The sequence below is a fragment of the Anomaloglossus baeobatrachus genome, chromosome 2, assembly GCF_048569485.1.
Source record: "Anomaloglossus baeobatrachus isolate aAnoBae1 chromosome 2, aAnoBae1.hap1, whole genome shotgun sequence".
Classification (NCBI taxonomy): domain Eukaryota; kingdom Metazoa; phylum Chordata; class Amphibia; order Anura; family Aromobatidae; genus Anomaloglossus; species Anomaloglossus baeobatrachus.
The window spans coordinates 445,598,735-445,615,759 of record NC_134354.1 but is presented as its reverse complement, the minus strand read 5'-3'; the positions used below and the strand labels follow the sequence as shown (position 1 = coordinate 445,615,759).

At 48.3% G+C, this 17,025-nt stretch overlaps 1 protein-coding gene across 1 annotated transcript in view; it reads left to right on the top strand.

The window, feature by feature from the left end:
- LOC142290249 (uroplakin-3b-like) overlaps nt 1-16,824 on the top strand; it is a 52,419-nt gene extending 35,595 nt beyond the window's left edge. The window contains exon 6 of the mRNA XM_075334198.1: nt 16,650-16,824. Coding sequence (XP_075190313.1) covers nt 16,650-16,824 — 175 coding nt within the window. The remainder of the gene's footprint in view (nt 1-16,649) is intronic.
- Nucleotides 16,825-17,025: the final 201 nt, after the last annotated feature.

Sequence of the window (17,025 nt, the reverse complement as noted above, 5' to 3'; positions counted from 1 at the left end):
ATAGGTTCAGACTCCAATTTTTTATAGTAGCGTGTGTCCATCAGTTATCTATGTGCTTCATTCATGTAGTCTTATTTGTTCATCATGACTATTGCACCCCCCTTATCTGCAGGTTTAATGATGATTTCTTTGTTGGTTTTCAAAGATTTTATGGCCCTTCTCTCCTGGGCACTGATGTTGGATGGTTGCCTCCTGTGTGTGTCTAGGATAGTGGATTTTACCAAATGTCTGAAAGTGTCTATATGATTATCCAAATGAGGGTTGCGTCCAGGTGGAGGTGTCCAATCTGACCTTTTCCTGGTTGTCAAGATCCGTCTTCCTTCTTGCTGGGTGGATTCTGAATCATCTGCATTGTTAAAATATTTCCTCTGATGCTGTCTCCTGAAGTAATCTTTCATGTCGCTGCAGAGTTCAGTTTTGTCTAGAGCTTTAGTAGGACAAAATGAGAGTCCCCTAGAAAGCACAGCAAGTTCTACTTTGTTGGGTTTATAATCCAAGACATTGATAACACAGTTAGATGCTTTTGTGTCTTGAATGGAGTGGTTGTCCAAGTTGTCAGGTTTGCCTTTGTTCTCAACCTGTTTGTTCTAAGTCCTGAATTGAGGCGCAGTCTATGTAGCTTATTTTCCTTGTTGTGAATCAGAAGGGTTCGTAGTTAGTGATGAGCGAGCATGCTTGTCACTACTCGGTACTCGCACGAGTATCACTGTACTCGGGCTGCTCGGCGGGGACCGAGTAATCTCGCGATACTCGTGCTTTACTCGTGGTCTTCATTTCTGCATGTTGGCGCTCTTTTGAGAGCCAGCCCTCATGCAGGGATTGGCTGGCAGACCACTGCAATGCCACAGCCCTGTTAGTTGTGGAATTGCAGTGATTGGCCGGCCTGCACAGCGTCACCGAGCCTTTATATAGGCCGGCGCGCTGTGCTCTGCTCACAGCTATTCTGACAGTGAGTGTAGGGAGAGTGTCGCTGATTCAGGGAAAGCTTTGCGGCCCTTTATAGTTAGTTCCGGAGCAGGGCTGCAAACAGTGTGACCAGAAGTCCTTCTCAGGACTATTCTAGTTGTATACAGGCAGGCAGGGTATAGCCAGGTCGGAGTACAGTAGCAGAGTCCTTCTCAGGACTATTGTTGCTATATACAGGCAGGGTATAGCCAGGTCGGAATACAGGCTAGTGACCAGAAGAGTCCTTGTCAGGACTATTGTAGCAGTATACAGGCAGGCAGGCAGGCAGGGTAGTGGTGACCGTATACCAGCCTTCATCATATCTGGGGCTGGTGTACACAGTGTAAAACAGTCCAGATAGTGTCAGACTTCTCAGTAATTGTCGCTCCTAAAAACCAGTTAGGTTCTTATTGCGTCCGTGCTTGCATTTAAAAACAGCACGTGTGTGGCAGTCGGTGGCAGCGTACAGGTGCGCGTTTTGCACAAACTATTATATAACGCACAAGTCTAGTGTATAATACACGTCAGTCAGCAGTGTCTGATAGTGTCAGACTTCTCAGTAATTGTCGCTCCTAAAAACCAGTTAGGTTCTTATTGCGTCCGTGCTTGCATTTAAAAACAGCACGTGTGTGGCAGTCGGTGGCAGCGTACAGGTGCGCGTTTTGCACAAACTATTATATAACGCACAAGTCTAGTGTATAATACACGTCAGTCAGCAGTGTCTGATAGTGTCAGACTTCTCAGTAATTGTCGCTCCTAAAAACCAGTTAGGTTCTTATTGCGTCCGTGCTTGCATTTAAAAACAGCACGTGTGTGGCAGTCGGTGGCAGCGTACAGGTGCGCGTTTTGCACAAACTATTATATAACGCACAAGTCTAGTGTATAATACACGTCAGTCAGCAGTGTCTGATAGTGTCAGACTTCTCAGTAATTGTCGCTCCTAAAAACCAGTTAGGTTCTTATTGCGTCCGTGCTTGCATTTAAAAACAGCACGTGTGTGGCAGTCGGTGGCAGCGTACAGGTGCGCGTTTTGCACAAACTATTATATAACGCACAAGTCTAGTGTATAATACACGTCAGTCAGCAGTGTCTGATAGTGTCAGACTTCTCAGTAATTGTCGCTCCTAAAAACCAGTTAGGTTCTTATTGCGTCCGTGCTTGCATTTAAAAACAGCACGTGTGTGGCAGTCGGTGGCAGCGTACAGGTGCGCGTTTTGCACAAACTATTATATAACGCACAAGTCTAGTGTATAATACACGTCAGTCAGCAGTGTCTGATAGTGTCAGACTTCTCAGTAATTGTCGCTCCTAAAAACCAGTTAGGTTCTTATTGCGTCCGTGCTTGCATTTAAAAACAGCACGTGTGTGGCAGTCGGTGGCAGCGTACAGGTGCGCGTTTTGCACAAACTATTATATAACGCACAAGTCTAGTGTATAATACACGTCAGTCAGCAGTGTCTGATAGTGTCAGACTTCTCAGTAATTGTCGCTCCTAAAAACCAGTTAGGTTCTTATTGCGTCCGTGCTTGCATTTAAAAACAGCACGTGTGTGGCAGTCGGTGGCAGCGTACAGGTGCGCGTTTTGCACAAACTATTATATAACGCACAAGTCTAGTGTATAATACACGTCAGTCAGCAGTGTCTGATAGTGTCAGACTTCTCAGTAATTGTCGCTCCTAAAAACCAGTTAGGTTCTTATTGCGTCCGTGCTTGCATTTAAAAACAGCACGTGTGTGGCAGTCGGTGGCAGCGTACAGGTGCGCGTTTTGCACAAACTATTATATAACGCACAAGTCTAGTGTATAATACACGTCAGTCAGCAGTGTCTGATAGTGTCAGACTTCTCAGTAATTGTCGCTCCTAAAAACCAGTTAGGTTCTTATTGCGTCCGTGCTTGCATTTAAAAACAGCACGTGTGTGGCAGTCGGTGGCAGCGTACAGGTGCGCGTTTTGCACAAACTATTATATAACGCACAAGTCTAGTGTATAATACACGTCAGTCAGCAGTGTCTGATAGTGTCAGACTTCTCAGTAATTGTCGCTCCTAAAAACCAGTTAGGTTCTTATTGCGTCCGTGCTTGCATTTAAAAACAGCACGTGTGTGGCAGTCGGTGGCAGCGTACAGGTGCGCGTTTTGCACAAACTATTATATAACGCACAAGTCTAGTGTATAATACACGTCAGTCAGCAGTGTCTGATAGTGTCAGACTTCTCAGTAATTGTCGCTCCTAAAAACCAGTTAGGTTCTTATTGCGTCCGTGCTTGCATTTAAAAACAGCACGTGTGTGGCAGTCGGTGGCAGCGTACAGGTGCGCGTTTTGCACAAACTATTATATAACGCACAAGTCTAGTGTATAATACACGTCAGTCAGCAGTGTCTGATAGTGTCAGACTTCTCAGTAATTGTCGCTCCTAAAAACCAGTTAGGTTCTTATTGCGTCCGTGCTTGCATTTAAAAACAGCACGTGTGTGGCAGTCGGTGGCAGCGTACAGGTGCGCGTTTTGCACAAACTATTATATAACGCACAAGTCTAGTGTATAATACACGTCAGTCAGCAGTGTCTGATAGTGTCAGACTTCTCAGTAATTGTCGCTCCTAAAAACCAGTTAGGTTCTTATTGCGTCCGTGCTTGCATTTAAAAACAGCACGTGTGTGGCAGTCGGTGGCAGCGTACAGGTGCGCGTTTTGCACAAACTATTATATAACGCACAAGTCTAGTGTATAATACACGTCAGTCAGCAGTGTCTGATAGTGTCAGACTTCTCAGTAATTGTCGCTCCTAAAAACCAGTTAGGTTCTTATTGCGTCCGTGCTTGCATTTAAAAACAGCACGTGTGTGGCAGTCGGTGGCAGCGTACAGGTGCGCGTTTTGCACAAACTATTATATAACGCACAAGTCTAGTGTATAATACACGTCAGTCAGCAGTGTCTGATAGTGTCAGACTTCTCAGTAATTGTCGCTCCTAAAAACCAGTTAGGTTCTTATTGCGTCCGTGCTTGCATTTAAAAACAGCACGTGTGTGGCAGTCGGTGGCAGCGTACAGGTGCGCGTTTTGCACAAACTATTATATAACGCACAAGTCTAGTGTATAATACACGTCAGTCAGCAGTGTCTGATAGTGTCAGACTTCTCAGTAATTGTCGCTCCTAAAAACCAGTTAGGTTCTTATTGCGTCCGTGCTTGCATTTAAAAACAGCACGTGTGTGGCAGTCGGTGGCAGCGTACAGGTGCGCGTTTTGCACAAACTATTATATAACGCACAAGTCTAGTGTATAATACACGTCAGTCAGCAGTGTCTGATAGTGTCAGACTTCTCAGTAATTGTCGCTCCTAAAAACCAGTTAGGTTCTTATTGCGTCCGTGCTTGCATTTAAAAACAGCACGTGTGTGGCAGTCGGTGGCAGCGTACAGGTGCGCGTTTTGCACAAACTATTATATAACGCACAAGTCTAGTGTATAATACACGTCAGTCAGCAGTGTCTGATAGTGTCAGACTTCTCAGTAATTGTCGCTCCTAAAAACCAGTTAGGTTCTTATTGCGTCCGTGCTTGCATTTAAAAACAGCACGTGTGTGGCAGTCGGTGGCAGCGTACAGGTGCGTGTTTTGCACAAACTATTATATAACGCACAAGTCTAGTGTATAATACACGTCAGTCAGCAGTGTCTGATAGTGTCAGACTTCTCAGTAATTGTCGCTCCTAAAAACCAGTTAGGTTCTTATTGCGTCCGTGCTTGCATTTAAAAACAGCACGTGTGTGGCAGTCGGTGGCAGCGTACAGGTGCGCGTTTTGCACAAACTATTATATAACGCACAAGTCTAGTGTATAATACACGTCAGTCAGCAGTGTCTGATAGTGTCAGACTTCTCAGTAATTGTCGCTCCTAAAAACCAGTTAGGTTCTTATTGCGTCCGTGCTTGCATTTAAAAACAGCACGTGTGTGGCAGTCGGTGGCAGCGTACAGGTGCGCGTTTTGCACAAACTATTATATAACGCACAAGTCTAGTGTATAATACACGTCAGTCAGCAGTGTCTGATAGTGTCAGACTTCTCAGTAATTGTCGCTCCTAAAAACCAGTTAGGTTCTTATTGCGTCCGTGCTTGCATTTAAAAACAGCACGTGTGTGGCAGTCGGTGGCAGCGTACAAGTGCGCGTTTTGCACAAACTATTATATAACGCACAAGTCTAGTGTATAATACACGTCAGTCAGCAGTGTCTGATAGTGTCAGACTTCTCAGTAATTGTCGCTCCTAAAAACCAGTTAGGTTCTTATTGCGTCCGTGCTTGCATTTAAAAACAGCACGTGTGTGGCAGTCGGTGGCAGCGTACAGGTGCGCGTTTTGCACAAACTATTATATAACGCACAAGTCTAGTGTATAATACACGTCAGTCAGCAGTGTCTGATAGTGTCAGACTTCTCAGTAATTGTCGCTCCTAAAAACCAGTTAGGTTCTTATTGCGTCCGTGCTTGCATTTAAAAACAGCACGTGTGTGGCAGTCGGTGGCAGCGTACAGGTGCGCGTTTTGCACAAACTATTATATAACGCACAAGTCTAGTGTATAATACACGTCAGTCAGCAGTGTCTGATAGTGTCAGACTTCTCAGTAATTGTCGCTCCTAAAAACCAGTAAGGTTCTTATTGCGTCCGTGCTTGCATTTAAAAACAGCACGTGTGTGGCAGTCGGTGGCAGCGTACAGGTGCGCGTTTTGCACAAACTATTATATAACGCACAAGTCTAGTGTATAATACACGTCAGTCAGCAGTGTCTGATAGTGTCAGACTTCTCAGTAATTGTCGCTCCTAAAAACCAGTTAGGTTCTTATTGCGTCCGTGCTTGCATTTAAAAACAGCACGTGTGTGGCAGTCGGTGGCAGCGTACAGGTGCGCGTTTTGCACAAACTATTATATAACGCACAAGTCTAGTGTATAATACACGTCAGTCAGCAGTGTCTGATAGTGTCAGACTTCTCAGTAATTGTCGCTCCTAAAAACCAGTTAGGTTCTTATTGCGTCCGTGCTTGCATTTAAAAACAGCACGTGTGTGGCAGTCGGTGGCAGCGTACAGGTGCGCGTTTTGCACAAACTATTATATAACGCACAAGTCTAGTGTATAATACACGTCAGTCAGCAGTGTCTGATAGTGTCAGACTTCTCAGTAATTGTCGCTCCTAAAAACCAGTTAGGTTCTTATTGCGTCCGTGCTTGCATTTAAAAACAGCACGTGTGTGGCAGTCGGTGGCAGCGTACAGGTGCGCGTTTTGCACAAACTATTATATAACGCACAAGTCTAGTGTATAATACACGTCAGTCAGCAGTGTCTGATAGTGTCAGACTTCTCAGTAATTGTCGCTCCTAAAAACCAGTTAGGTTCTTATTGCGTCCGTGCTTGCATTTAAAAACAGCACGTGTGTGGCAGTCGGTGGCAGCGTACAGGTGCGCGTTTTGCACAAACTATTATATAACGCACAAGTCTAGTGTATAATACACGTCAGTCAGCAGTGTCTGATAGTGTCAGACTTCTCAGTAATTGTCGCTCCTAAAAACCAGTTAGGTTCTTATTGCGTCCGTGCTTGCATTTAAAAACAGCACGTGTGTGGCAGTCGGTGGCAGCGTACAGGTGCGCGTTTTGCACAAACTATTATATAACGCACAAGTCTAGTGTATAATACACGTCAGTCAGCAGTGTCTGATAGTGTCAGACTTCTCAGTAATTGTCGCTCCTAAAAACCAGTTAGGTTCTTATTGCGTCCGTGCTTGCATTTAAAAACAGCACGTGTGTGGCAGTCGGTGGCAGCGTACAGGTGCGCGTTTTGCACAAACTATTATATAACGCACAAGTCTAGTGTATAATACACGTCAGTCAGCAGTGTCTGATAGTGTCAGACTTCTCAGTAATTGTCGCTCCTAAAAACCAGTTAGGTTCTTATTGCGTCCGTGCTTGCATTTAAAAACAGCACGTGTGTGGCAGTCGGTGGCAGCGTCAGGCTCCACGTTGTCCCTGGATAGAGACGTGCATGAGGGCCTGTAAACCTGAAGTGCCCATTGGAAGGAAGTGGGTCTATTGTAGTATAGCCCTTAGGCAGGGCAGCCAAAAATTGGGAGGCTCCACGTTGTCCCTGGGTAGAGACGTGCATGAGGGCCTCAAAACATTGTTCCCATTGCAAAGGAGCGGGTCTCCTGTCGTTGTAATGTCCATTCTGCAAAGAATGGGCGAAAAAATTTACCACTGGGGGTATACCTGAAACAAAGGCCTAAGTATTGCAATTTGTAACGGTCATCATCATGGTGGCGCATGAGGAGAAGGAGGAGCAGTCCAGCGATTATCCAAAGTCCAGAAGTGTGTACCCATGGGTGAGTGGAGGTACATGGCAAACTTTAAATTCCGCTCTCATTTGCTGGTGGTGTGGTGAAGTCTGGCCCAATCCAACCCTTGTTCATCTTGATCAGAGTCAGCTTGTCAGCATTTTCAGTTGACAGGCGGGTGCGTTTATCTGTAATGATTCCACCTGCGGCACTAAAAACACGCTCTGACAAAACGCTAGCAGCAGGGCAGGCCAGGACTTCCAAGGCGTAGAGAGCCAATTCATGCCACGTGTCCAGCTTGGATACCCAATAATTGTAAGGCACAGAGGAATGTCGGAGTACAGTTGTTCGATCTGCAAGGTACTCCTTCAGCATCTGGGCAAACTTAGGATTTCTTGTGGCACTACCCCGCACCTCAGGGGCTGTGGTACGTGAGGGGCTGAGAAAACTGTCACACATCTTAAAGACTGTTCCCCTACCTCTGGCGGATTGGACTTGTGCCTCTCTCGGCTGTACGCCTCGGTTGTCCACTGATTCATGACCTATGCCGCTAGCGTTTTGTGAGGGGAATGCTTTGCCTACTTCCGTGACTATGGCCTTCTGGAACTGCTGCATTTTGCCTGACCTCTCCGCCTCGGGAATAAGAGACAAAAAGTTCTCCTTTTAGCGTGGGTCTAACAGTGTTACCAACCAGTAATGATTGTCGGCCAAGATGTTCTTAACGCGAGGGTCACGAGACAGGCAGCTTACCATAAAGTCAGCCATGTGTGCCAGACTCTTAACAGCCATCACTTCAGTATCCTGACCAACACGATGACTGAACATGCTGTCCTCCTCCTCCTCATCATCTACCCTGTCCTCTGGCCAGCCACGCTGAACCGAGGATATGACTGCATGTCATATCCTCAATTTGGCCAGAGAGTTGCTCCATGTCTTCATCCTCCTCCTCGTCATAGTCCTCCACTGCACGTTGTGATGAGACGAGGCTGGGCTGTGTGTTATCATTCATCACCCACACCCACTACTGTTTCTTGCTGAAACTCATCGCGCTCCGCCTGCAATGCATCATGTTTGTTTTCTGAGCAGAGACCATTTTAGAAGGCAGAGAAGCGGTATGGTGACGCTAATAATGTCGTCATCGCCGCTCACCATCTTGTTGTAGTCCTCAAAGTTTTGGCGGATGGTGCATAGGTCGGACATCCATCTCCACTCCTCAGGTGTTATGTGTGGAGTTTGACCCATTTCCCGACGGCTTAGGTGATGCAGGTACTCAACAACTGCCCTCTTCTGCTCACATATCCTGACCAACATGTGCAGAGTTGAATTCCAACGCGTGGGGACATCACACACCAGTCTGTGTGCCGGAAGATGCAAACGGCGTCTTAAGCCGGCAAGGCCGGCTGAAGCAGTAGGTGACTTTCGAAAATGTGCAGACAGGCGGCGAACTTTTACCAGCAGATCAGACAGCTCTGAGTATGACTTTAGAAACCGCTGAACCTCGAGGTTGAGCACATGGGCCACGCATGGAACATGTGTCAGCTGGCCTCGCCTCAAAGCCGCCACCAGGTTCCGGCCATTGTCACACACGACCTTTCCTGGCTTTAGGTTCAGAGTTGTGAGCCAGTGATCTGCCTGCTGTTTCAGAGCTGTCCACACCTCTTCTGCATTGTGGGGTTTGTCACCTATGCAGATTAGCTTCAGCACTGCCTGTTGCCGCTTCGCCGAGGCAGTGCTGCAGTGCTTCTGTGTCGCCCTGGACAAGCCAGGGGCCACAGAGCACAACACTTAAACACCCCACACTCCCTGCAGGCATATCATAGTCAAAACACAAAATCCTTGTTGCCTTCCCCAGGGGCTGTTGTCCACACCAGGGTGTGGAGCCAGGCGGTTGGTCTCCACCCACCGAGGAGGAGGGAAAACACAGGCAGTGAGAGTTAAGCTAAGGAAGTGGAAGGAGGAAAGTAGTAGAGAGGAGAAAAGTGACAGCAAAGAGCCTGAAGTTGGTCCGGGTGTGTGGCCCGGACAGGACAGCAAGGTTGGCAGGATGTGGTGACCGTCTGCAGTGGAGGCCGATTGGAGTCTGCCGTAAGGACCGTGGACGGGTGGTGACCCGGCCGTACCGGACCGGTATACAAAGAGAAGCCAGCACCATTGGCAGAGGACTTTCGGATCCCGGCAAGGCTTGGTGTCGCCGTGAATTTGCCAAATCCGTTATTGAAGGGGACCTCAGGGTTTCCAAACAGCCAAGTCCAGATAGAAGGCAACCGTACAACCGTGAAGGGGAGACACAGCCACCGCCAAGGGCAACCGTCTCCCAGGGCCAGCGCCTGTGGGCAAAAGGGGCTCCTCCGGCCCATATCCAGGTCAGGGAGCGGGTTACCGTTGGGAAACCATCACTACCAACACTTAACTTAGGTGCAGGGAGAGACAGTCATCACTAACCTGCAGGGAGGAACAACCGCAGCCGTCCGAGTGACCCGTCCATCCAGCCACTTGTTTTACCCTGAACTGTGTCATCATCATTGGGCTGAGTGAGTACCTCCGTGCCGTGCGGCACAGCGCTGCCCCTGCGACCATGCACTTCATCAGGCCCCGCAACCCGCCTGTCATCCATCTCTACCCCATCACCAGGCCCCGGGACAACCAACCCCCCTACCCACGGAGGGGAGAAATAACAACAAAGCTGCTCCCTGTCACAGGCTCCCGGGATCCCCGTCCAGAGCAGCGGTGGTGTCCACACAATCACCACAACCGTGGGTGGCGTCACGGACAATATCCCCAAAACCCAAACCACCCCTTTTCACTCACGGGCGAGTAGCGCCGCTCGAGTCCCCGGGATCCGGCCATCGCTCGAGCCAACGAGCAGCAGCAGCCGTAGAGCTGCGTCAGCCGGACCCGAGCAGTGGGAGAGCGCACCGTCCCCTCCTCCGCCAGCGACACTTCCAGCTTGGGACTGGTGTGGAGGGTAAAGTGGATCAGGATGCGCAGGAGGAGGAGGAGGCTGAGGAGCATGACATTCCGGAGCTGTAAAGTGTGTGTGAAACCCTGACTGAGGTAGGGCCTGCAAAACTTGGTGTGTGAAGGACGTGTTCCGTCCCTCGCTCAGACTGGGTCCCAGCTTGCACAATATTAACCCAGTGTGACGTCAACGAGATGTAGCGTCCTTGCCCACATGCACTTGTCCACGTGTCTGTGGTTAGGTGGACTTTGGCTGAAACAGCGTTGTTCAGGGCACGTGTGATGTTTTGTGACACGTGGTTAGTTATGCAATGCGGGGACGGCACACAGGGAGAAATAGTGGCGTCTGTGGACCGAGTAACGTGGGACAGCTGCCACCATCAGTTCGCGGAATGCTTCTGTCTCAACCAGCCTAAAAGGCAACATTTCCAGCGCAAGCAGTCGCGAAATGTTAGCATTTAGAACTGTGGCATGTGGGGTGTTGGCAGTGTATTTGCGCCTGCGCTCAAAGGTTTGCTGAATGGATAACTGAACGTTGCGCTGGGACAAGGACGTGCTTGATGATGGTGTTCTTTCTGCGTAGGCAACTGCAGGTGCAGGAGTGGAGGAGGCTTGTTCGCAGGCAGCATGGACAGGGGATTGGCTCGCATGCACAACCAGCGAAGACGTAGCAGTGACATCAGCAAGCACTGCTCCTCGACTCTGTTGTACTTCCCACAAAGTCGGGTGCTTGGCTGACATGTGCCTGATCATGCTGGTGGTGGTCAGGCTGCTAGTTTTGGTACCCCTGCTGATGCTGGCATGGCAGGTGTTGCAAATGGCTTTTTTAGAATCATCTGGAGCCAACTTAAAAAACTGCCAGTGTCAGAGTTCCGGGTTTTCCAGTTTTCTTTTGAAAGAGCTTGCCCTTTGTTAACATGGAGTTTTCTGTTCTGTTGCCCTACTTCCTGTCCATCTGTTTAAAAGCCGCCCCTAAAGCTTAGTCCAGTGCCTGAGTATACTGCTTCCTGTGTGCTCCTGCCCTGCTGCTTTTGGTTCCTGATTGTTATTCGGATCCTCTTGGAAAACAACCGACACCGACTCTGGACTTCATCTGGTATCATCTAGCTGTACCTGGACTCCGTTTGCCGTCTTTGGTCGGAACTTCTGCCCGGTTCCTTCCGTTTAATACCACTCTGGACTCACATCACGTACAGACATTTTTCGACTTACCTATTGCCCTTTTGTGTCCCGGCTGCTGCGCATTTAGGGCTTCTGGGGTGATTGCCAGACAGTCCCTGTATAGGGGTTTGCTGTTGGTGGTCTCCCTGGGGGAGTCCGGTGCGCGGTCCCGGGAATTCCCTTTCGCTCAGTCCCTGGAAGGTATTTCCTGTATTTATGTTCTACTGTGTTTTTGTTCCGTTTATGTACATATTTGCTGGTTGCATATTATAAATGTCTTGCACCAAGAACTCGTCTCTGGTTGTCATTGCCCTAACGCAATCGAAATCCTCAATACATACAATAGTATTACAGCCAGACTCGGGAAGACCTAACATTTGTACAGGCACCTTGTGTCGTGTTTTTCCGGGGAACAGTTGCCTGACGTCTGCCTGGGGCCACCACTCTGCTTCTTACTGCCTGTTGGGATGCTACGCCTCCCTCCCCCTGTGCACTGCTGTCCTCGCTCTGCATATCCTCCTGCCAGGTTGGGTCAGTTACTGGATCATCCACCACGTCGTCTTCCTCTTCCGCACCCTGCTCCTCCTCCTGACTTCCTGACAATTGTGTCTCATCATCGTCCACCCCTTGTTGAGACACGTTGCCAACTTCGTGAGAACGTGGCTGCTCAAATATTTGTGCATCTGTACATACAATCTCGTCATGGCCCACTTCAACAGGAGCTGGCGAGAGGCCAGAATTTGTGAATGGAAACGTGAACGAACAGCTATTCCGAGTGTCCAAGTGTGGGATCAGTAATGTCCGTGGACGTGTACTCGGCCTGGTGGTAGGAAGGAGGATCAGGTTCTGAAATGTGCGGTGCAGTATCACGGCTACTGACACTTGACCGTGTGGAAGACAGAGTGTTTGTGGTGGTGCCAATCTGACTGGAAGCATTATCCGCTATCCAACTAACAACCTGTTGACACTGGTCTTGGTTCAAGAGCGGTGTACTGCTGCGGTCCCCAAGAATTTGGGACAGGACGTGCGAGCGACTAGATGTGGCCCTTTGTTGTGGTGAAATTAGAGCTTGCACACAACCTCGGTGTCTGCCTGCACCACCATCACGTCCACTTCCTTGTTCGTTGACAACGCCCTTGCGCATTTTGCAATGCTGTGCTGATGTGTATTCACTAGACTTGTGTGTTATATCCAAGTTTTTGCAAAACTCACACAAATGCAGCGGAAAGCTGCCACCAACAGGCACACACGTGCGGTTTTTAAATGCAAGCACGGAGGCACTAAGAACCTAACAGGTCTCTATCCAGGGACAACGTGGAGCCTCTCAATTTTTGGCTGCCCTGCCTAAGGGCTATACTATAATACACCCACTTCCTTCCAATGGGCACTTCAGGTTTACAGGCCTTCATGCACGTCTCTATCCAGGGACAACGTGGAGCCTCCCAATTTTTGGCTGCCCTGCCTAAGGGCTATACTATAATACACCCACTTCCTTCCAATGGGCACTTCAGGTTTACAGGCCTTCATGCACGTCTCTATCCAGGGACAACGTGGAGCCTCCCAATGTTTGGCTTCCCTGCCTAAGGGCTATACTATAATACACCCACTTCCTTCCAATGGGCACTTCAGGTTTACAGGCCTTCATGCACGTCTCTATCCAGGGACAACGTGGAGCCTCCCAATGTTTGGCTTCCCTGCCTAATGGCTATACTATAATACACCCACTTCCTTCCAATGGGCACTTCAGGTTTACAGGCCTTCATGCACGTCTCTATCCAGGGACAACGTGGAGCCTCCCAATTTTTGGCTGCCCTGCCTAAGGGCTATACTATAATACACCCACTTCCTTCCAATGGGCACTTCAGGTTTACAGGCCTTCATGCACGTCTCTATCCAGGGACAACGTGGAGCCTCCCAATTTTTGGCTGCCCTGCCTAAGGGCTATACTATAATACACCCACTTCCTTACAATGGGCACTTCAGGTTTACAGGCCCTCATGCACGTCTGTATGCAGGGGCATTGGTGAACCTCACAATTTAGGACTGCCCTGGCAAAGGAAAATACTACAAAGACTCACTTCCTCAAAATGGGCACATTAGACTCAAGAGGCCTTCATGTACGTCTCTTCTCAGGGACATCGGAGTGCCACACAATGTTTTCACGTAAAATCTTTCATGTATTGATCTCAAAAAGTAACATACACCAGCTCTATCTCACTATTGGGTATGTGCCCTTAACATTTCCGCCATGAAAAATCATTTTGGGGTCATTTTGGAAGGTTTTCTGATGAGTCCGTAAAAATGGCGTAAAACGCGGACAAAATTGTTCACAGCTGTGACTTTTGAGTGATAAATGCTTCAAGGGGTCTTCCCCATGCTGTTGCCATGTCATTTGAGCACTCTTCTGAGACTTTTGTGCCATTTTTAGGGTTTCTCCATGCTGCCGGGAGGTCATTTCACAAAAATACTCGGGTCTCCCATAGGATAACATTGGGCTCGTTGCTCGGGCCGAGTACACGAGTATCTTGGGAGGCTCGGCCCGAGCTTCGAGCACCCGAGCTTTTTAGTACTCGCTCATCACTATTCGTAGTCTGTAATAATATTGTTGTAATTTTTGTTTTGTGCTTTCTGGAAGTGTCTCCTTTGTGTTTCAAATTCCCTCTGGATTTTACTCTTGCTGCTGTAGAAAACATGTAAAAGGTGGTTCCTTAGCCTCTCAGAAGTCCTGTGACAAAGGTTTTGTGCATAATGGGTACTGTAGGTATGTAGAATTGGGTTTTTAATCCAGAGTCCTTTTGGGAATCAGATTCTCCTTTTTGCATTTGGATACGAAAAATATGTCGCTGTCTAGTTGTGCACATTTCTTCAGAAGTGCCTTTAGTTCCATAAAGATGCGGTACATTCTGGTACCCTCCATTTTGATACAGGTAAAATATATCTTTGTACAGTGTTAGCCAGTAGAGATAAAAAATTATTGAAATGAACTGAAGTCCTCAGTGGTTGATACCTTTTTAATGGCTAACTGAAAAAGATGGTAATAGCAAACTTTTGAGACTACGCAGGTCTCTTCATCAGGCTCAGTATAACACAAAATCTGAGAGTCACCTATACTGTATATACACAACAGGACATAAAATGGGGCAGTAAATAAAACAAGTTTTGTGAAGCAGAACAATCAGTATGGCAAGAGGACAAACTGTTGTGGCCATAAATATTGCAACAGTTCATAGATAAGGAGTGTGAAAGTTTTATTGTCCTCTGATTGGGGTCTGGTCCAGAGCTTTAATGCCCCTAGATGGTCTGAGGAGCACTAATCTTAATTGATGTAAAAAGACATAAAACCATGAGACACATTAATTCCTGCTCTGAATCTGTCAAAGGTCATCATAAGTTTGTATTCCCATAGCCTCCTGTCTCTCTGGTACTTGAATTTTTTTCTTTCAATACCAGCGAGTTCATGTCCATGATGCTGTGGTCTGGGTTACACAAATGTTTGGACACAGTTAGATCTATCCTTTTTTCTCTAAATGTGTGGCGGTGATGCCCGCACCCCCACCTCTCACCCCTGTGATCGGCTGCCCGCACCCCCACTTCTCACCTCTGTGATCGGATGCCCGACCCTCACCGCCGTGATTGGCTGCCCGCCTCCTCACCTCTGTGATCGGCTGCCCACCCCCTCACCTCTGTGATCGGCTGCCCGCCCCCTCACCTCTGTGATCGGCTGCGCACCCTTCACCTCTGTGATCGGCTGCCCGCCCCCTCACCTCTGTGATTGGCTGCCCACCCCCTCACATCTGTGATCAGCTGCCCTCCCCCTCACCTCCGTAATCGGCTGCCCGCCCCCTCACCTCTGTGATCGCCTGCCCGCCCCCTCACCTCTGTGATCGACTGCCCGCCCCCTCACCTCCGTGATCAGCTGCCCACCCCCTCACCTCTGTGATCGGCTGCCCGCCCCCTCACCTCCGTGATCGGCTGCCCGCCACCCTCACCTCCGTGATCAGCTGCCCGCCCCCTCACCTCTCACCCCCATGATCGGCTGCCCGCACCCCCACTTCTCACCTCCGTGATCGGCTGCCCGCACCCCCACCTCTCACCTCCATGATCTGCTGCCCGCCTCTCCACCTCACCTCCGTGATCTGCTGCCCGCTCCCCCCTACCTCTCACCCCCATGATCTGTTGTCCACTCTCCCCCCATCTCTCACCCCGTGATCTGTACTCCCTCACCTCTCACCTCTCACCCCCGTGATCTGCTGTCCACTCCCACCACCTCTCACCCCCGTGATCTGCTGTCCACTCTCCCCCCACCTCTCACCCTCATGATCTGCTTCCCCCTCTCCCACTTCTCACCCTCCCCGATCTGCTGCCTTCTTCATCTCCTGTGATCCCGCTGCCTAGATCCATCCTGGTAACTATCTCCAATCTCACCTCCCACTCCCCTTCCCCCCTGTCCCCCCCTTTCCCCCCACCCTCCGCTGCTCCTGCATCCACTGGGCCCTCTCCCAGCCACCGCCGTCTCACATCCACCGATGCTCCCTTTGTCTGCCACTGCCCCCCCATCTGCTGTCCCCCCATCTGCCTCAATCTCTCCTGTGATTCTGCTGCTGTTCTGATCCGTCCTGTAAGTATTGTTCGTGGCTCTTTTCTAACTATCCCCAATCACATCTCCCACTCCCTCTCCACCCAACCCCCCCACACCCCCCGCTTGCTGCCAAGTGCTGATCAGCTACGTGATTGGCTGATCAGGTATGTAACCGTTGCTCAAGTTTTTGCTTTTTTTTTGTGTCATGTCATATATGCATTAAAATTATATAAAGAAAAATATCACTGAATGCTTAAAAAACAAGCCCTCACACAAGTCCATCAATGGACAAAATTAAAAAAGTTACGGATCTCAGAAAATGGCACACTAACTGAATTATATATTCCTTTGAAAAATCCACAAATAAAAAAAACGTTTTTCAAAGTTCAATCCTGTTTTTTTTTCCTGTTTTTAGTATTTTGTGTGGTAAAATGAAAAGTGTCACATAAAACTGCAACTCATCCTAGAAAAAAAAAAGCTTTCATGTGGCCATGTCAATGGAAAAATAAAGTTGTGGCTCTCAGAAGGAGAGGAAAAAAACGAAAGCATAAAAACATGACATCGCTCAATTGCAGCACTGTTCACATTTCTTGACTCACTGCTTTTTCACACATTTAGCTATACAAGTGTTCTCTAATTGCTGTTCAGATTTTTCCATATTTGATTCTGACATGTTTTCCTTACATTTTTTATTTACAGCAAAGACATTTGCTGGTGTCGCACTATTGATAATGAAGGATTCCTGGTGAAAGAAGAACTTGATTTGGATGACTACAATATCCCTCCATATCGCCCACACAGTATATATCTGACTCACTCAAAATGGATCCAGGCTCAACAAAACAGAACCACAGTGTACACAGTGTTTAAATGAATTGTTTGTTTTTTTATGAATATCCATTGCAATATTTTTCATCTATGCCTGTACATAATATAACAATTCAATAAGAGTAAATATAATAAAATATATACTTGCTATTGCTTCCCTGATTCTAGATTCTGATGTATCCCTTGTCTAGAGTAAGGTTTGGCAGGTCTGGGCAAAGTGTGCACTGAGACAGCGAAGGGCTGAAAA